Raw genomic sequence first — 21,844 nt, forward strand, 5'->3', positions numbered from 1 at the left:
CCAATTAAACTGCCTGTTGAGCTGTGACTGTGGCTTGATTCGTCTGTACATGTAAATAAATGGATTGCAATTGGTGTCCAGTGAGACACAAATCTTGTATTTTGTGACATTTTTTTGCTGTACAAAACATATCTTTGTGGTTGTTTGCATGTATGGTGTCTTACCTAGTCGTGGGTCATACTGCCTCATCTGCACTTCTTCCACATAGTCTGCCGGAAACCATCCAGTCCTCCCTTTGACCGTGCCTTCCCAGAAACCTCCTTCTCCTATACTCAACACTGACAGAGGACAGAAACAACAGAAATTGACTGAATCAGTGAAATATTGTCATGAAGGAGCCCAGCTGTCACCGTGTGGAGCCTTTAAAAAGGACACAAAGGACAAAAAAGACATTAACATGAGTGAGGTGTTTAAGGTTCTATGTTGATAATAAATCATGACAGAGTTTGCATAGAGGGGGGTGAAAAAATGAAGCACAAGAAAGGAGCAGAAAAGACTGTTATCTGTACAAACACAAAGAGTACACAGCTACAACACTGGAGAAACTCTGAAGCCAGAATTATATATACCAAGGTCCACAGGCTCCATTTATCTCTTTCATCAAGTTAATGATTTTTGAATAAGGAAAACAGGAAAAGAGAAAAAATGAAAGAAAGAGTGAAGAAAAAAGACAGAAGGAGTTTAGAGCAAAAGCAAATGGGCAGAAAGGACAAAGAGAGAAATTCCATCTCTGTTCCGCTGTGGTAATTAGAGATGAATGTATAGTTGATATCAATCTTCTCTGCAGGACTGAGCCAGCACGCTCATTTCTACAACCCTCATCCATTACCACAACAAGCTAACAGACACACACACAACGATCACACACTCCTCAGAGATCAGCAGCTGGAACTGAAGCTCTGCCTGAGCAAGCCCTTCCTCTAGAATGGTTGCTAGGATACCACAGTATGATGTTGCAGGCAGCAGACACTCGACTAAATGATGTAGTCTACTTCCTCTAAACTATGCTCCTCTCTGGCATGAAGACATGTCACGGTGATGTAACCCAGAGCACCACAAGAGGCAACCGACTGACTGATAGTACGAGCTCAAGTATCAGCAATTCAAATCATCCCTGTATCTGAGGACTCACTGCTCTTCTGGGTCCACATCTAGATTAAGTCCTCCCACATCTTCATAACAAATAAAGATAAAGCATTTTTTGAGGAATTAATCCGCACCAAAGATTATTTCTAAGGCACATATCATATGTTGAGAAAAAATTTAAAAAACATTCTTTAGTGCTATCTTGTGTGAAACAACAACAACCCTGCTGCTGGAACAAAACAGAGTATACTTCCATTGCTAAGTGATGCTCACTGCATCATCTTTTTTATCTTTTCAGACCATATAACTTTTCATCTCCTCCAGGATAAACTTACTCAAACTAAGAGGTTGGTGGTGTGCAAGAGGGGAGAACGGCTGCTTATCGACTCCCTGCTGAGAAACACCCCCCAAAAAAATCTTAACTCCCAGCACACAGAGGATACGTGGACTGATCCATCTCAGCTTAACACAACTTTACCCCGCCTGTCTCCTGAGAGCACACTGTATCCTTTCCTTCCTTCTTTTCTGTGTATAAGGCTTTAATTCTCCCCTTCCTCTGCTAGTCTGCTTTGCCACTTTGTGTTTCTGAATAACTTCTCTTATATTGTAGTCTCCTCTGTCTCTGTCACTGAGTCTGTCAAGGTGAGTACCCTGATTGCTCTTTTAGGGCACTCTCATTTATTTTTATCACTGTGTCCTTTAACTTCCAATCAATATGTGGTACCTGACCCTGACATCTAGCTTTATACACTACATCTACATCTGGGGGGAACACTGTGGATTAGATGATGTGTGACACATTTGTGGGTGTAAAAACCATCCAGTCCTTTAGTAAACCAGGCTCTAAATTAATGCAAAAATCAACTTTTTATGAATCTTAACTATTCATGCAAATATATAAATCATATTCCTTTTCCTCGAAGAAACATAAACAAAGTTCATATGTGAAAACATCTTTTTTTAATCATCTTCAAACACACACCAGACACTTCTATAATGTAATCAAAACAATTAACTGCTTTTTGTTGCACAGACGCACAGAAACTAGCAGAGAGTTGTTTTAATAAGAAACTTGCTCAAGGCTGCATAAACACCCAGAAAAGATTAATAACTGAATACAAACTCTGACTGCCACTTTCTCTCTAAAAAAGTTCTTAATTAAAAAAATGGGAAAAGTTATCATTACTTAGGTTAAATTACAGTGTAATCAATGCTGTTTCTTTTGACTGTATGCCATTGTTCTGACAAGTTTTCTTTTTTTCATTTGGTGTTAAACAACTCTTCAACATACAAGTATAAAAAACACCCACACTGCAAAAAGTGAAACATGAGTCCATATTTGCCTTGAAACTTGCATACAGTGTTCCCAGCTATGTCAGCCTCCACCTTACTCTGCCACGCTGTTTTGGTGCCTGCCAGTACTGTGTTGGCATGACAACTGTCCCTGTGATGAGGTCTCACAGGAGCCAAGTGGCAGGAAGGAAGTCAAACAGTGCATGTCTGTGCAGGAGGATGTACTGTATGTGTGCCATGTTGACGTTTTCCCACAACCAAACCGCTTTAGGACCACAGCCATGTGTCCAAAGCTGCATGGTTGGAGACGGTAGTGGCAAAAGGCCTGCATACAGCTGAGTGTTTGATGGTGTGAAGATGTTATTTTTATTCAATGATCACACTGTGCAAAACATAAAAATAGTTACATAATAAATGTATGAAGAATACTAGTTGTTATTTTGTGGCACTGTTCAACATAATGGACCATTTCGCAGCAAGAGCAGCTTGGGAGCTTCCTCTACATTTCAATTCCTTGTATATCGAGGTTCTATACATCAACACGTCAGATTAAGCAACAATCTTTGCAAGTTTCCTAAAACATTGTTGGGTTTATCCATTTTATTTATGTGACTCCAACTAAAACAATGTTACAGAAGACTTTTCAAGCCTATTGAAGAAACAACAACTGGCTCTTGCTGTTTTGTAATAATAATGTGAATACTTCAGCCAAACAAAGAATCAAAATCAGATTTGATACATGAGGACAGACAGGAGAATGCAAAATGGCTTGCAGGTACCCAAACTTGGCACTGAGTATTGTTCAGCTTTCTGAAATAGAGGAAAAGCTCTAGACTGACTTCCTGGACCAAATGAATAATAAAGTTATTTTAAATGGAGTCTCTCGGATATATTATTCTTTTAAATATTAACTAACAAACCTTTAAGCGACAGCACAGCTCAGGTGGAAAAGAAAAGATGGGACACATTTGTAAAGTTAGAGAGAAGAATTGTATCAAAGCAAAGATGCTCCTCAGGAATCACTTCACTCCATTTGTTTCTATTCTGTTCTGCTCTTTATGGAGGTCTAATGGGGCTGTAACAAACAACACTCCCTCCAAAGACAATCAACACCTCAGCTGGACACCAGCTTTTCCCTCTCCTGCGCAACAGAGGTCGGCTTTATTTCACCTGTGTCACTGGAAGAAGTAACCTGCCACACTGATTTATCATCACCTCCAAATGAAGGCAGGTGAGTGCAAGGACACACTATATGTTGACATGAATTCCTGCAGATCTTCACACACAACCACTATTTGCGACAACCTGTGATACACTGATAAGCTTTCTAGGTGAAGTTTTGTCATGTGTTTTATTCTGCAAGATGATGAACATTTTGGATGAGTTTTGGATCATACTAAAATATTCTGTGGTTATCTAAGTCCATAAAGCTCAACAAAACTCACATACAAAATTTGCACATTTTTAACTTTTTCTGTAAACCAAGCTTCATGACCAAAAATGCCAACTTTACAGTCACTGCAATATCATTACTACTAACCTTCCAACTTATCCATATCAAGGAGCAAAGATATTAAATTGTTTTGCCAACTTCTGGATTCTAATTTGGCTGTAACATCTGCCATTTGAAGACATACTTAACCTTCTAAGTTGAGGTTAGAAGATTATGACATTTTTTGAAAATGTTGAAAGGTTTTAAACAGAGTCTGAATCAAGAAACCTATTTGTTGAAGATAAAGGAATTGAAGAAGCCAAAAAATGGTCACCTGTGCTTCATCAGAGCAATCAGCGCCTGCTCTTAGGCCATGTCCACAAGTAGCGTTTTTTTTTTTTTTTTTTTTTTTTTAATTATTTTGTGGGGGAAACAGGGTGAGAGTGGGGGGTGACATGCAGGAAAGATATCAAGGAACAGGACCTTAACCACTAGGTCATCTGCACTCCGTAGCTGGGTATTATAAAAAAACGAGTGTACCCCCCATGTTCATTTTTAAAAATTCTTTCATCCAGTGCAGCTTGAGGCATGCGGAACCCATAATGGGCAGTGCTTCTAGACCAGGGATGTCAAACTCGTGCCATGGAGGGCCAAGAGGCTGCAGGTTTTCTATCCAACCAAGAACTTCACCAGCTGGTTTCACTGACTAGCCCCTGCTCTCTGCTTGAAGGTGAGGTAATCAGTGGAATCAGCTGGTGGAGTTTCTGGTTGGAAAGAAAACCTGCAGTCTCTTGGCCCTCCATGGCACGAGTTTGACATCCCTCTTCTAGACAAAAAAAACTGTGCCATCCAATCAGAATGAGCCCCCGTCATTCAGCTGTGACGTTAGCGAACCAAAAACTCTGTTTACCGGCGTCCACTCAAAACCACGACACCAGAGTTTTCCCAAGTCTTCACTTTGACCAGAGTTTACAGAAAAAAATGTTTTTAGTGATGTAATGCTGCAGTTTCGTGAGAATGACAGACCTAAACTTGAAAAAATATATGCAGTTTCCAAAATACCTGGCTAAGTGTGGACAAGGCCTTAAGGACTACACTGACTGCAGACAGGCACCAGTGTATTCTTGCTCACCAAGCGGTATTGTAAACTAAGTTAACCAAGTATTTTGAGAATAATTCTTTTAACTGTTGGATCTTCAATGAACTTACCCTTGTCTCTTTTCCTTCTTTTCCAATGCCTCCTCAACCCTCCTCCCAGCAGCCCAAACACTCATTCACTGCTGCTCTCAGCTACTGGACTTATCTGTTGTGCACAATGAAACAACCTTAAAACTGCTTTCCTGTTTCTGTCTGCTTTTTTTCACAGGTGCCATGTTCAGGTACCCAAATCATCCATGTGACTGTTAGGGAGTGAAAGAGTAGGCATTTTTCTGTGCTGGACATGAACACAGCATTGCAAGTTTGCATAGTGAGAAATAGATATGTTAAATTGAAAAACTTTGAGATTCGTGAACAAATCAATATTTAACACCACATAAACACACAAAAGCACTGAAAATTCATACCAATGAGTACTGATACCGATTTCATGGTACTGGGCGTCGGCACCCTATCATTCCAAAAGTGAAAAGGTACCCATCCCTAATCAACAACTTAAAATTAAAACAGTGCAGTGAGAATGTATCATGTATTGTCAGCCTGTACAACTCTGTGTCATACAGTGCTCATACAAATTCACACTGACCACGCTATAAAACATCTCATTCTGTCATCAATGGAAAACTATGAGTTTGAAAAAAACAAAAACAAACAAAGCACCAAATAAGACCCAAAAAAGCAAACAGCACAATAGAAGAGGCCCAGAGAATGAAACAAAGGGACAGAATGTGACTTAAAGAGGCTCGCGTTCAGCAATGACAAAGAGAGATGAGCGCCAGCTACAGACAGACACAAGCTGACAGAGAGAAAGAGCTATGTTTCGACAGGCGCCCAGTTATTCATGACAGTCCAAAGAGTCTGCTGTGTCTGGTGAAAAGTCTGGTACAACATTATTCGCTGTGTGTGTGTGGTTGTGTGTGTTTGTGTTATTTCTCAGTTTTGCCCTTGGAAGAGTCAGTCCTAGCTCCAGGTTTAAAAATAGCATCGGTGAGGATGCAGATCTATTTATACCCTTCACACACTGCAAGCAAGCTTCAATGCATTCCCAACCGACTTTGTGTGTTTGTGTGTGTGTGTGTGTGTGTGTGTGTGTGTGTGTGTGTGTGTGTGTGTGTCCATATCCGTCTGTTTGTAGGTGTATGTGACACGGGCGATTGAGCTCTTATTAATTCTTGCTTTGCTTCGCTCTATTGCTTTGTGCTGAGTCATTCATTTTTTTCCCTCCCTCTTTCATTGTCGTTCTTTCTCTGAATACAAAAGCAAACCCGGCACTCACAAGTACACACACAACACACACACACACACACACACACACACACACACACACACACACACACACACACACACACACACACACACACACACACACACACACACACACACACAACCCAGAGCATCTGCCAACTGCGGAGGAAAAGAGCAGACACACACACACAAACATATCTTTCACAGGTAACAGCCGGTGCGTCAAAGTCTTGTTTTTGCCTGCAGGAACGGACAATAAAAGATGCAGCTGTGCTGAAGGAGGCTGATGGCTCTCTGCCACTGATGCACTCACACTGATTCAGACAGAGACGCCTGAAGACTTGCCAAAGCCAAAATACTTTCAACGTAATACCAAAAAAAAAATGTTTTGAAAAACAAAAAGAAACCCTTCATCATTGATGACACTATTTACCAAAAAGCGAAATCATCAAAAGATTGATGACAAGTATTTAAGGGGCAAATATTCAGCAGTTGTGCAACTAAGCTACCAAAGAAGTGGATTTGCTTCTTCTTTGTTCCAATCAGAACAACTTGTTGATGTATTTTTTTCTATATTTTTCTGAATTTCTGACGTGTTTCATCATTGAGCCATCGTACACTGTAATTGGCTAGACCCCAATGCGCCAGTGCGAGCAACCAATCTGTTGGAAACAGCTTCTCTTCTTCGACTGGTCGGAACCATGCATTTAAAGAAAAAGGTGGTTTACTATTGCGTACATAAACCTCTTTAAGTCCTGGTCTTGGCAAATGGGTTGTTCATAGTTGTTTTTTCGAAGCTTAAAACTGTCATTGTTACTGTACAGGCTGCGCTCAACAATCATAACATAACATAATCCTAACAGGATTACAAACTCCACAATGGTATAAACTGATGGTGCAAGAAATGGCTGCACAAAAAACAGCACCTTGTGGATTTCAAAGCAAATTGTCACATAGGAAGATCTTTTAAGCTTTTCTCTTTATAGAAAACACTCCAAAACAGACTGTAGCTAACTTACTGTCCTGACTTCCTGCAGTAACACACTTAATTAGCTACAACTAGCTTTCAACTGCCTGTCAAAACAAATGCTTGTCAACTTCTTGTCAAAACAAATGGCAGGAATGCCTTTAGGCGTATAGACATGGTCAAGACAACCAGCAGATGTTCAAACTGAGCATCAGAATGGGGAAGAAAGGTGATTTAAGTGATTGTGAACTTGGCATGGTTGTAAGTGCCAGACAAGCTGACCATTTAACAAACTGCTGATCTATCATCTCCAGGGTTTACAGAGAATGGTCCAGGACAGAGAAAATATCTGGAGCAGGAGTTAGCTGAGCAACAATAGCTTGTTCATGTCAGAAGTCAAAGGAGAATGGACAGACTGGTTCAGATAGAAAGGCAACAATAACTCAAATAACCACTTATTACAACCAAGGTTTGCAGAAGACCATCTCTGAACACACTAATGCACAACACGTCCAACCTTGAAGCCGATGGTCTACAGCAGCAAAAGACCACACCAGGTGAGAATCCTGTCAGCTAGGAACAGGAAAAACTGAGGCTACAATTAATACAACTCTCCAAAACTGGACCATAGAAGACTAAAAAACATGAGATCTGATGAGTCTGGATTTCTGCTGCGACATTCAGATGGTAGGCTCAGAATTTTGGAGAAAACAACACAGACTGCTGCTGGTGTGATGGTGTGGGGGATATTTTCATGGCACACTTTGGGCCCCTTCGTACCAACTGAGCCCGGTTTAAACCCCACAGCCTACCTGAGTATAGTTTCTGACCATGTCCATCCCTTTATGAGCACAGTGTACCCATCTTCTCAGGATAACACTCCATGTCATAAAGCTGGAATCATCTCAAACTGGTTTCTTGAACATGACAATGAGTTCACTGAACTCCAATCCAATCTGATCTCAGTCCAGTAGAGCAGCTCTGAGATGTGGTGGAACAGGAGATTCCCATCATGAGTGTAACGCAAATGAGTGATGTTACGAGTCAATATGGACCAAAATCTCTACGGGGTATTTCCAGCATCCTGTTAAATCTATGCCACAAAGTATTAAGGCGGTTCTGAAGGCAAGAGGAGGTCATACCAAGGTCTAGCAAGGTGGACCCAATAGACCAGTTTACTGTTTGTAAACAGTAACGGCTGCGCACGCATCTTGGCAACAGGAGTGCTGCAGAGTACAATGGTTTTACAAGTGGCATGAGCGTGTTACCACCACCAAAAATCACATTTTGTTCCTTCCAGTTTGACAGAGGGTAAACAACTCAAAGGTTCATGAGAAATCAGTGAGTGGATGGAAAACGTCAACTAGTGGACAGACATTGAAATGCAGTTTGTACCCCAGATAAGAGTTCAGACACACAAGTCAATCAATGCTTATGACTGGATTATCCATTGACAGTATCAGACTGTGAAATATAAAAACAAAAACCCATGACAGTAAACCAGAAAACCTCCAAAACCAAAAATAATTCACCATAGTTTGACTTTCAACATAAAATTTGTTTCTGTTAATCTATGGGTTTGTTTATATGTACCGTTCATATTGAGTTCATGTTATAACCTTGGCTTAAAACCAACTTTTGCAATAAATACACAAAGTAAATGCTAGATTTAAAATTTCTGCTGTTAATTTTGCTTATTCACGCTTATTTGTCTTAACTATGGTTAACTAAGGTTGGATAAAGGAGGTTACATTTAATGACACAGTGGAAGACGTCACTGGTGTGTACACCAGATATGTCTGCAGTGTGACTCTGTTGCGCTGTGTCTTGACTGCGTTTGTCAACTTACACCGGCCACATGTTCAGTCTGACAAGCTGCATGACTGACAGACAGCTGAAGTCACAAGACCTAGGAGGAGATCCTGTGCTTCCCTTTTCATTGATAAGTCTCTCTCTCTTCATTCATGTTCGGCTGTAAAACCTCAAACCTGTTCACTCCTGGTCTAGCTCAGCTCACTATGTCCATTTATATCGTAGTCAAGCTAAATACAAACTGATTTTGACATGGTCTGAAAGTCACTGACTGTTTTTAGGTAGTTCCCGTGTACACACAGTTTTAAACAGTCTTATAGACCAGTAGCGGCGTAATACACTAGAATTCATTATTCTCAAATTTGTTTCTGCTCCCTGCTGTTGACATCTCACCCAAACCCTGATTCTCATTTTCTCTCTGTCTTTTTGGAGTCAAAAGTAACAAAACCAGTGCTGATGATGTTCAGTATGAGATGCTGACTTATCTTACAGTAAATTTTAACTATTTTTTTCATGTTCAAGTCTGGGTCCAGAAAATAATTTTAATTTTGTGTACATTTCTTGGGGATTTCTGTGAAATTCCTAAAAAAAAGCAGCTTCTTGTGTCTGTACATGTGATGTAGTGTAAGAGTAATTTCACACCGTGGAGGGATGTGCTGAGTAAGGCTTTCCTGAACACAGTTAAGATACATTTCAGTCTACATAGCTGTGTGTATGTGTGAGTGTGATTGTGTGAGTGTGTGTCACAAAGTGTGTGACAGTGAGTGTGAAGAGCATTCCAATAACCGGAGTGGAGCTGTTATTAGATTTGGATCCCTGCACTGTTTATTAAACCTCAGCTCAATTCACTTTAATAGAGAGAGCAGAGTTGCATCTTTATGAAATGAGGGGGACACAACCAGAGATGTGCAAACACATGCTTTCACACACGCACGAAGGCTTAGATAGACATGAAAGAAGAGGAGTGGAGGTGGCTTGCAATTAAATAGGTGATGTGGAAAAGGGTGAGTGGACCCCAGAGAAGATGAAAGAGAGCCAATAAATAAGAGTGAAGAGGGACAGTCACACTGCCCTGAGTCAAATGTGCTGTGGTTTGCAGCGTGTTCACCCTCACAGGACTTCTTTAGCTTACAAGAGGGTAAGGGAGTGGTGCAGTCCCCTGCTCATCAGTATTCAACTGAGACAGAAAGTGTCAGAGGGGGGAGGGAAGACATAAAGACTTGACAAGAATTTTAAAAAAAGGAGGGGAGAAAATATCTGGAAACAATGAGATATTGTGTTTTTGTGAATGACAGTAGAGACAGACGGAATAGTGGTTCAAAGGAAGACAGCGACAGAAAAGAAAAAAGGAAAAGGGAGGAGGGCGGAAGTGTTGTAAATTATAGTGAGATGAAGAGGAGGAGGAATAGAGGAGGGAGGAGGGAGGAAAACTCCACGGCTGACTCGGAGGGATCCCTCTTCTCCTCTCATCTCATCTCCTCCCTCCTCTCGGGCTACAGGGAGCTACATGACATTACTCCTCTCTCTCTTTTTATTCCGTTTCTCATTCCCTCTCTCTGTTCTGAACAACCCCCAGGTTAAGACGAATATAGAACAGGCTACCTAATAGTTACCCTCTGTCCCTGTCTCTCTGTTTTATAGCGTGCCTCTGACAGAACAGAAATAGACACAAACTGTGACCAGAATAGGACAGCACGACGATGGAGTATAAAAGAGTATACCGCTGATTGATAGGCTGTAGTCCAAGCATTGATTGTCTGTTGATCGTTAATAGATCAGTGATAGATTGTTTGTTGTCAAGTCGTTAATCACACAGCTGATGGTTTGATTGACCAGTCAGGGTGTATAAATGATAGTGATTCTGCTGTGATAGATGAACATGCTCTAATGAGCTGACCAGCACTAACGCTTGAGCCTCTGCTACATATTATTACATGACAAAAGTAAAAGCCAGTTGCTGACTGAAATTGCTTTTGGCTGCATGGGTGAGTAGGTCTGATGAGTGGTCATGATGCTGAAGTCAAGGACATTAATAACCAGGATCACCTCAGAGGAGACTCAGTCCATTCTTTCTGGTTGTTTTTAATTTCAGGGAGCTTGTGGAGGAGCAACAGAAAAAAAAGGTGAAACACAATGTTTACTTTCAGTGTTGGCACAAGCTGCTTTACCTGATAGACATGACCTTTTTAATGCACGCTTTCAGACTGTGACAGTAGATTGTCACTGTGCAGGCGAGAAAACGCCTGTTGCTCACAACCATCTGGAGTCACTCTGTCAGTCCAGCCAGGCCTCACCGTGCCAAACGCTAACAGTGTGCTTCACTCTGCATGAAAGTGCTTCTGAAAATCAAATCTGTTGAATGTGTGTCTGTATCACTCTAAGGCTCCTGTTTATGCTGCAGGTTTACTGTTCATGTTTATTCATACACTGATTACCCAGGCTTCTGCTGTGTTCCTAATTAGCTTTCAAAATGGGGTAACATCTCATGTATGTTCAAGGAGCACGTTTTTTGATTTACATCACTAAGTATCTGTAGGGGGATCCTATGAGCCAGAGAGCACAACATGGTCATGTTTGGGAAACAAAACTAAGGAAAAAATAACACAAAGGGATGAGAGTGTAATAGGAGGACAGGTGGTGGGTTCAGCAGGGAGCAGGTAGATGCATAGGCGGGACTTTGCACCCTGCTGCTACTCTGATTGGACAGCTAGAGGGTTCGCTGTGACATCAATGTCCTTGCCTTAGGCTTGTGACCCTGTCCAGTACCAATAACAAACAAGTACACGCAGTATGACACATTATGAATAGTCAACATGTGAAATTTGTATTAAAATGGCTGTCCACAGATCCAAAATAACATGCAAGGAACGTGGGACACACAACTTTACCTCTCAATCCCATCACAAACACTGTTCAGTGTGTGCTCCTCTAGCATAACAGATTTTCATATACCTTTCTTGCAGCTAAATTTTTCACATCTATAGCACATATGTAAAAAAAAAAAAAAACAGTCATTTGCCTTATACATTGCAGGAGCATGCATGTAATTTAGAACCATCTTGAAATGGAAGAATGTTTGTTAAAATGTTACGAGATGATTTTTCTCAATGGGAGACACCTTTCTCAGGTGTTTTTCCACACCTGTATTTTAATGGGAAGTTCTCTGTGGTCAACTCCTCAATTTTTTTGTATAAAAAATCTTCAGGCAGAAAAAGAGATAAAGAAACACCATTCTTCCCATGTGTACATTACATATTAGGACAGCTGGTTGCTGAATACTTGAAGAAAGCTGTTTATCTAACTTGAGGCAATTACGTACACAATGCTGAACAAAGGCAAACACAGTAACACAGCGTGCACACACACACACACACACACACACACACACACACACACACACACACACACACACACACACACACACACACACACACACACACACACACACACACACACACACACACACACACACACACAGAGGCTGTTTACTTCACACTTTTTCAGGTTGGAGAGTTTTAATTAATCAACATAAGTTCACATCAGGCTAACATATCTTGTATCAATTCAACAGAGGCTGTGATTTGAGTTGATTTCCAGAAACTTTACCTAAATTATGTCATACCGTAAAGAAAATTATGCAGTGAACTCTAATTTTGCTTTCATAAAACAAGTGATGTTTTTGAACTTACAAGAAAATTTGTTATTTAATTTTCCAGTCTTAAAATGACATGTCAGAACTGTTTTTCATTTAGTACCTGTTGCCTGGTAACAGGGAGTTGCATATGTATTTTAGTCAAGAACGAAGCATGTTGTTTGGTCAAAAAACATAATAGATTCTGTTTCATTTTAGAACCTCATCTTCTTCACAACACACATGCACAGCAATGTGAATAAATGGACGGCTATTATTAGCTAAATGCACAAGGCATAAATTCTGACAAGGGGTTGAGCAGAAAGCTTTGCAGCTCTCTGGCAGGTCATCAGCATTAGTGAAAAGCGGACCTGCTGTGTGTTCTCAAAGCTCATCACAGCAGTAATGGTTGCTTTCTGGGCCTGTTTGATGCTACAGTGGCCCTGGAACAATCCATTATTATCCAGAGTGTGTGTATGTTAGTGAGACTGTTGCTATAACTGGTCCAGGTATCCTCCACTGCTCATGGCTGTGTTAATATTCTGTACACACTGGGTGCGGCCAAACCCCATTAATCATGTTTGTGAATGTCTAATCTCAACGTTACTTGTGCTGGTTTCATTTTCATGGCTGTCTGCAAGATTTATAATGGCGTTTGGAGAAGGTGAGTGTGGTGTGCGTATGTGTGAGTGTGTGTGTGTGCATATATATGTGAGACGTAATACATTGTTACTGAAGCATGCTCTTAAATGTGTCACCTTGTTGGGGAGAAGGATGTCCTGAGTGTGCGGTTCAAACTCCCAGTAGGGAAACCAGCATGTTGATACACACATCCGTCTTTTTGAGTGTGTTTCTGTGTTTCTTTGATGTTTGATTTTTGGCAAGTAAATACACCAGTGTGTTTACAGCCAGGGGTGTGAGTGTGTACTGGCACATTTATAGCAAAAGCTTGACCAGGTCACAGCAGTTGTATCTGTCCCTGTTTGTTCCCATGGGCCTTTCAAGAGATGTCCATTCAGATGATGAGAAAAAAAGTGCACAAATGAAAAAAAAGAGCAGAAATAAGTTGACCAAGGGGATAAGCATGGAGAGGAGACATATGAGGGCTGGGGATGGGACTGACTGGAGAGCACCAATGACATCATGGAAAAACATACTCAAACATTCAGCTACAAAAAACACATGTTCACAAACAGACTAGAAAATTGTAAAAGCATCCATTCCTCTGATTGCTGTTAATGATATCACACACATACACACACTCCTAATTATTCCATGATGCAAACTAGTTTTGTGTTCCAGTGGTGGTCAACTACTGTGGAAGGACAAGCACATCTCATTACCTGCAACTAACAGTCTGTCTGAAGAGCCGGATGCGGATGACCCTGTTAAAAGGCGGGCAGCAGAGCTGTTTGTCTAGACAAAATCTGTCCAGAGACATCGATCTCAGACAGCAGACTGATGCACTGACAACTAGTGAGTGAATGGGAGTATTCTTTTGAAGCAATACTTCAAATTGGAAGAGCAACTACAGAAACTAAAACTCTAGCTTTGATTCAGTCACTGGAAGCAGACACACACATTCAAGTCACATCTACTGTTGTTCTACGGTTTCTTATTAACATCTATCAGAGCTACTTTAAGTGAAAATGAAGGATGAAAATGTGGGATCATGTGCTCATTTAAAAGGCAAAAAAAACTCTTCCTGTTTGAGGCATGTCATCTTAATTCATCTGAATTTCTTTTTTTGGTTCAACTCAAAAGTCACATTAATAAACTGTTAATAAATTGTTAAAACGGGACAATAACAAAAAGAGTCTCCACAGTGATGTGCATCATCAAAGCATTTTTCATCCTTCTTTAAGAGTATAAATGAGAAAAGAAATTTTACCTTCATCATCACTGAAAATGTCACTGGAATAACTGTCATCTTCCTTATTGAGCGGGATGTCTGCTATAAGACATCACATTGATCGATACATCATTGATTAAACATAGTTTTATATCATTACTACACTGCTAAAAGCACAATTTTGTGTCATCTACATATAAATAAAGCAATGGGCTAGCATTACATCAACACAGACTAAAATTCTAAACAGAGCTCACTGACACTTTCTACAACTTACAAATCTAAACAGAAAAAAACCAAGCTGAGCTGTGGAATTTCAACTTTGACTGAGTTTCAATCCAAAGATCCATATACCTCAATTTACTGAAATCTATAGGCTAAATGACAATGTCCAAAAGCATAAAAAATATGAATTACATTTTGTCCTTTTGGTCAAATTGTTGTTCCAGGGTGGCAATTTAGTCACCACATCATCTCTTCTTGTTTAGACCTTAAAAAAGCTTGCCTCTGAGGCTCACAATGTGTTCTGTAGCTGATTTCTAGCTAAGGTTGGTTAGCAAGTGACCCCTTGGGATCTCAAGGACCTAAAATATCCAGAAACAATAAAAAAGAGCAGACTCAGAAATGAGCTAATGTGTGACACTGATATCAAGCTTGAAGGTGGAGTCTGCAGGATTTTTCTAAAAAAAAAAAAAAAAAGTCAACTTTTACAGGAATAATCTTGTTCATCGTCTCCTACGAGCCTTAATGCATGTGTGTCTGTGTCTGTGTCTGCCTCAACCCTCTCATCAGCCTGTATGTTGATGTTTTGGTTGTACTGGGACATTTCTAAGCAGAGAGTAAGCGTGGTAACATCAGCCAACCACAGCATGCCCAGTGTGCAAGTGACTTTGGGTGTTGATGATTGCGAGTGGAGGAAGCTATTCTGAGCGGCTATGATAGAGGAGGTAGCATGGTGAAAGAAAAATACAACCAAAGTGAAACAGAACACCAAACAGATAAAGCTTTTAACTAAACAAGGGTGAAGCTTGGCTTGACTTTCACTCTCTTTCAGGCACTTGGAGAGCAGCACAGGATAAAGAGTGATGTGAGTTGGGTTTTTACTGAGCAGGTATGTGTCAAATAACAGCGATTAGCTTGTGCTAACATGCCAAGTCTGGTGCACGGCTGTAGAAACGCAATGCTATATGTGGTTGATTGGTTGGTAATTGTGTTCACATAGCTTCAGTCGTAAGCTGTTGTGTGTGTCCAGGTGTGCGCTGCTGCTAGCACTGATCCCAGGAAGAGGAGCCCAGTGTGAATGTTGTGTTTACTAACAAGTAACGAAAATTCCTGCAGACCCTACCTTTGATGTGATTGATGAAGTCCACGCCTTCTTACTCTCAGACTTGACTTGAAAACTGATTTGGGCCTCGCAAAATTATTAGCTCCTTCAAATCTTTTAGAATGGCTTGTACATTGTATAACCCGGTCGAGCTGTCAACTGTCAACCTGTCTAAAAAATGAGACAGGAAAGAATCTGTAACTTCTCACTTTATTTAAATTTAGAGACTTTAACTACTCAAACTGTGATTTCTGTGATTATCTTACACAGCTCATAATGACAATATCAAGGCTTAAGGAGAGACAATTGTCCTTGGTTAGATGACATGCTACAATCACAAGCCTCTAAGTTAACTAGTGGGGGTAATATGAAACAAAGTGAGATGCTAAGTGATTACTACAATAGACATTATGTACCATCTCCATCCTGATCATTCACCACTAAAAAAGAGAGAAAAAACAAGTTAAAACTTAAGGTACACACATGTCTAAAGTCTTATGTTTATAAGAAAAAAAATGTTTTCCAAAAGAAAAAAAAAATCTATGGACTTTACTGCAGTGAGACATATCCTGTGCAGCACAAGATATGTGTCCTCCACCTAGAGCCACCATACTAACCTGCAGGTAGCTAATGGCTAATAGGTGCTAACACATCACACACCACACAAACACAAATAGACAAATTAGCAAGTGAGGTTTACCCAGCGTGATCTCATCATAAATATGCTCCTCTGGAATATCTGTTGATCAAAAAAAATGTGAGGAAAATAACAGGAAGATGGTGACAGGTGTACGAGTGAGTGTGTATCTTAGAACAGGGAGGAGGGTGAGAGGGTAAAGGGACCCTATACACTGAATCATCAATATGTTTGATGTCAAAAGCAGTATCACAATTTTATATTAAAAACAGGGACACTGATGAATACTTGCTTTATGAAGGTATATTCACAAAACAAGGTATGCTTGGGACAACTACACATCTCTGAACGTGCAGCCAGAACAGGCAAACACCAAATAAAATCAATCCTCGTATTGGTTTCCCTCTTTTTCTCTTGCTTTACCTTCTCTTGTCTTCCACTGCTAATGAGTGCTATCACTGTTAGCAACTCATCCATTTATAAATACAGATGAGATGAAATCCATAATTTATCAAACCAGAGGTCATCCACCCCACAAAGAAAAGGCTTCTTGGCCTTGTGTATGAGTGCACCAGATCCTTCCATGCTACAGCACTGCACACAATCGTCACACCAAAACACAAAAACTACCTTCAACATCAAAACTGTGTTTCTCAGTTTGTATCCCAGGATTACAGAATTATCGTAAACACCACACATTGCTGGTTACGATGGTCAGTGTTGCATAACAGAGCCAGATGGTTTACTTGGCTGGGCCATGGGCCTGGCAGCCATGCAACTGTAAGCTCGTTTCCTGCATGGCCAACATGAAGGAGCGGCAAAACACTGTGTGTTCACATTTGTTGCAGGGTTATGGATTCAACTGCACCGACCGAAAACAGTGACAGAAGATCCATTCAGAGGATGGAAGCACACAGGCTCCTGTTGAGTCATCACATTCCCGATAACATCTGTTTCAACACCAGTTCGCATCGCAAGTTTCACACAAATCTGAATCATTTGGCTTTGTTCAGCAAAACCAGTAGTCTGAATTAATGATCAGTTGAAGTGATTCCTGTAAAATGAAAGAGCTGTTTCAGGACAAACTAGAGAGCAGACATCAAAGAATACAGAGTGAAGTTTTACCGGCAGTGGGTTACAACGTCAGAGAAGCAGGAAGAGAGAAAGTTTCTAAAAGGAGTTTCAGTTTGAATCAGAGCAGAGAGAATGGGACTACTCTTTTTCAAAAAAGTGTTTGTGTTATCGGTTCTTACTGTTTTGAAGAAAGACAGGGTCATCGAAACAAGAGCAGTTTTATGTGTGTGTTTGTGTGCCTTACAGCTGTTTGAACAAAATCCAAACTGAAATTCTAAATCAACCCTTAATCTGTACTTCCTGTGCATCCGTAGATCCAGGAGGAACGTGAGAGGTCTCAGCATGAGTGTGGCCGCTTTCTCCATGGCCTCTCTGAGGACATGGGGGAACTGCCTCCATTAAGCTAATGAGGGTTTGATCCATGGTGATGTATGTGAAGTGGCAGGATGTAAGGTGTGGGGTCAACTTGGAGCTGAGTGTCTGTGGACAAGTGATAAGAAGAGGAAGAAAAGCAGGTGTACATTCAGGGGGGGAAACACTATCAGGGAGGAGGAAGGACACAGAGTGTGTCTGCATACCAAAAGGCAAAGCAAAAGCACACGGGACCTGTTTGAATTTGCATGCCCTCTCCTTGAGTAATCACAGATTACTGGTGAGATTGTACACACGGTTCAAGTGGATTCAAACAGGGCCAGGAACTAACAGCTACACTGTGGTGGTAGGGTTGACACATCAAGGTGTAAGGGAGAGATTCAGGGTGAGAAGAATATGTTGGAGTTTACCTTCTACGTCATTACAGTCAAAGTCTTGAGTGAGGCATGGATGGAGACAAAAGCACACACAAACACATAAAAGCGAAGCCACTGCACCTCTGTGTAAAGCAGAAAACAGCACATTTACAAACTGGATGAAGTGATAACTCACAGTGTAAAGCTTAAATGATACTGAAATGAATTGCAGGTTGAAAGATTACGTAACTGCAGTGCAGCCAGAAACAAAGTGAAGTAATGGTGAGCTTTGTAATGAGATATATGGCAGCATGGGAAAGTTTGCTGTCCTATTTTGCAACAAACTCTGCACAGAGAGTCATGAAAGTAGCTATGAAATAAACAGCCAAACAAATTATACAAAGAACTACTCACATGTTTAAGTACAAGGAGTGTTGTGATATTGCAGTTACAGGAGGAGGGTTAGAGAAAAATGAAGTTAGACTATTTGAAGTAGATACCCTACCTTTGACTCTCTCTCCACGGTTGAGTTGGATCTCCCCTTCCCCCTGTGGCGAGTAGGGCTTGACCACGATGAAAGTACGTCCCGGGACAGCACTGTAGAGTTTCCGTTTGGGCCCACGAGGGCCAGTCAGCGCTGGAGGAGTGTGATGAGGGGGACTTGGGTCTCGCTGGACAGAGCCGGGGCTGTAAACAAACACATATGTTACTGTGGTGATCCCAGGGAGCTGGTAGCTGAAACCCGTGGTCACCGACATGGTCGACAGCGGGACAGAGACCGGGTGACACCCCCTGGTTGTAATGGTTGCCGGGGAGGGATTCATAAACAAGCTCCAGTGCTGGCCATTCAACAGTCAATAGTCAGTGTTCCATGGGAGAGTCATGAGAGAGAGGTATACTGATCCCAACCACTCTCCCTCCCTTCCCCTCCTCCTCTTATTCCCTCTCTTCCTCCCTTGATAGCACAGACAATATCCTTATTGCTCCCTTTCACTCTACCCTCTATCTCTCCCCTCTTTCCTGCATCCTGATCGAGGTAGAAGTAAAATCCTTAAGCGTAAAGAAGGACTCCACCGTTTCCTTCTCCCTGTGGTTCTGTCAGATCTGTCTGGAAACCCTCTTAGTCACACACATCCTGAGTTGGGACTCCACCAGAAGCCTCCTCCAGAGAGACAGAGATCCCCTGTGTGTGTCCCTAGTTCCAGCTGCTCCAGGCTAGGCTACAGATCCAGCCTCGTCCTTGGGTCCTGGTTCACCTGCTGTGGAGGAGAGAGGCTGGGTCTGCTCCCCGACTCCCACTCCTTCTCCTGGGAGTCCCGCCGCGTCTGCCTCTCCTCTCCCCTCCACCCCTCATACACACACGCTCACTCACACACTCCCTGGCAATGCTGCTGCTACTGATGCTGCTGCTACTGATGCTGCTGCTGCCGCTGTGCTCCGTGGCTCCCCTCCCCTTTGACGGCTCGCTCACACTCACACACCACAAGCCCTGTGTGTGCATTCTAGCCGTGCGCACAGGCACATACACAGACAGCCCCCACCGCTCCTGCTAACATTGCACCTCCGCTTGCATGGCATACGCCGCCACCAGCATGTCGCTAACACATTGCTGACACACACTGGTCCCAGAACACGATTGATCTCCTCCTGCCTGTCTCCTGCAAACGTGCATGTGCCGTGGCTCCCTGAGGCAGGCTGTGAGAGAATGTGCATGTGTGTGAGTGAGTGTGTACGTGACAGTATGTGTGTGTGCTTGTGTGCAGTGGGGCGGGGGGCAAAAGCATCAGCCTATTTGGTTTAATTGATGCTCCTCCCTCTTTTCCTTCGCCTTGAATCCCCTCCTTCGCTCCTCACCCCCATTTCACCCTTTAATTCCCCTCCTTCTCAACATTTCTTCGCATTGCATCTTTACTCCCTCTCTTCCTATCGTTCACCATCTCTCTCTCTCCCCCTTTCTGGCGGTGAATTCTAATACACCAGCAGCAGAGCTCCGCCTAGTCTTCATTCATCACTTCCCTGCCTCCACTGTGTAGGATGTACTCAGGGAAGTTCTGCTGGCGGTGCCTTAAGCATCTTTAAAAACACATTGAAACAAGCAAAGATACACTCTTTGCATTTAATCCGAGGATCATGTTATCTGTACGTTAAAGTCACATTAAGGTGAATTTGTATAACATTGTATCTTTTACATTAGAACTGTTAATTCACTACAACATGCCTTGCTTTGCCTACAACTGAAACGTTCACTATCACCTTTATTTCCGGTTTTACCTTATTTTACCCTCTGTGCCCTTTCCTCCTCCGTCTGCATCTGTCTGTCTGCCAACCCCTCGCCTTTTTTCAAGCCTTGTTTGTCTCTTTTTCTCCCAGCTCTCCCTTCTGCTTCCCCATCACACAAGCCTCTCTTTCTCCGTCTCCCCTCACCACAAAACAACGGCTTGCTGACGGCTTTCCAATTACCGCAGGGACTGAGGGGCCAGGATAGCTGCCGCATGTTAATGTCTGAGCCCCGGCACTGAACATCAGCAGCACACACAGCTGAAAGGAAGGGGGCGTGGAGATATCAGGTGACCCCAAAGTGACACAGACAGGCAAAAGAAATCTGTTCTTGAATTAGTTCTGATCTGTTTCTGAATCCACTCGTGTTTCTGCCCAACCACACACCAACAGTGAGGTTATGTTCACAGCTTGACCCCACATGCCCCCTGCAGCTGAGCTGATGATGGTTGGGTCTACATGTTATCTCTGTGTCAGACAGAAGGGGGGACATGGAGAAGATTTTTTTTCTATTTGATATAACCTGTTTGTGTGTCACCCAAAAATTCACGTAAATTTTTTTTTAACAAAAACTGAAAACAATTTGAATAGCAAGATTTCAGGGATGCATTAAACAAAGCTTCAGTGTTGTACAGACCCAAATCTCTTGTATTTCAAATATCTTACATCTGCCAACTTCATTGTTTATATATAAATGTTGTAACTTGAAAGTGTTTTTTTAATGATCATAATTCAAAAGATCAGCTCTTCTAACACCATCCTTTTTGACTGTTTTTGATTGGGGTATTGCTCAAGATCTGTGTCTGTTGAAAGCCAGAATGTATATTTTTGCTTATGTTTGAATGATGTTGCCTGTAGTGGAATGATAAACCTCAAGGGGGTATAATACATTTAATACATTTAAATTTTTTTTCTTTATTTTTCTTTTTTTTTTTTAAAGGAAACTATCATGTTGATGAGATAGAAATCTTTGAGACTCGTGTATCATATGTGATACACTGGGCAACAAAGGGTTAAAAGGGCAAAAACATACACCATACTCCAGACTAAAACAGCTAATTATGTGCAGTACAACCATTGTGGAAGCTGGTGGCAGGTAAACTGTGTTAAATGCTAACATGTTGATACAACATTAAAAACTAGTAAAGGACCAGAGGATAGACTGCTCTGCCAAAGGAACAACCTATGGAATTTAAAATGATGGATAAACATCCTTGAATAAGTTAAAAAGCAACAATGAAAAGATAGTTGAATTAAACTGCTTTGGACAGCCAGCCCATCTTCTTAGAGGAGAATGCAGAGTTTTACCATATTCTGATATATCACCA

The 21,844-nt window shown here is 41.6% G+C and overlaps 1 protein-coding gene across 8 annotated transcripts in view; it reads right to left on the reverse strand.

Annotated features, from left to right (window-relative positions):
- The window catches only part of shank3a (SH3 and multiple ankyrin repeat domains 3a), a 138,796-nt gene that overhangs the window by 43,661 nt on the left and 73,291 nt on the right, over positions 1-21,844 (reverse strand). For all 8 annotated transcript variants that reach the window (XR_012598873.1, XM_074676999.1, XM_074676997.1 and 5 more), the window contains 2 exons: positions 18,745-18,926; positions 165-278 (listed from right to left, as the gene is read on the reverse strand). Coding sequence is in view for 7 of the 8 variants with exons in the window: in XM_074676999.1 (XP_074533100.1) it covers positions 165-278; positions 18,745-18,926 (296 nt within the window). In the remaining variant the exon portion in view is untranslated. The remainder of the gene's footprint in view (positions 1-164; positions 279-18,744; positions 18,927-21,844) is intronic.

The sequence above is a fragment of the Halichoeres trimaculatus genome, unplaced genomic scaffold (genome assembly GCF_033239565.1).
Source record: "Halichoeres trimaculatus isolate MK-OKI-2021-1 unplaced genomic scaffold, fHalTri1.1 fHalTri1_scaffold_10, whole genome shotgun sequence".
NCBI lineage: Eukaryota > Metazoa > Chordata > Actinopteri > Labriformes > Labridae > Halichoeres > Halichoeres trimaculatus.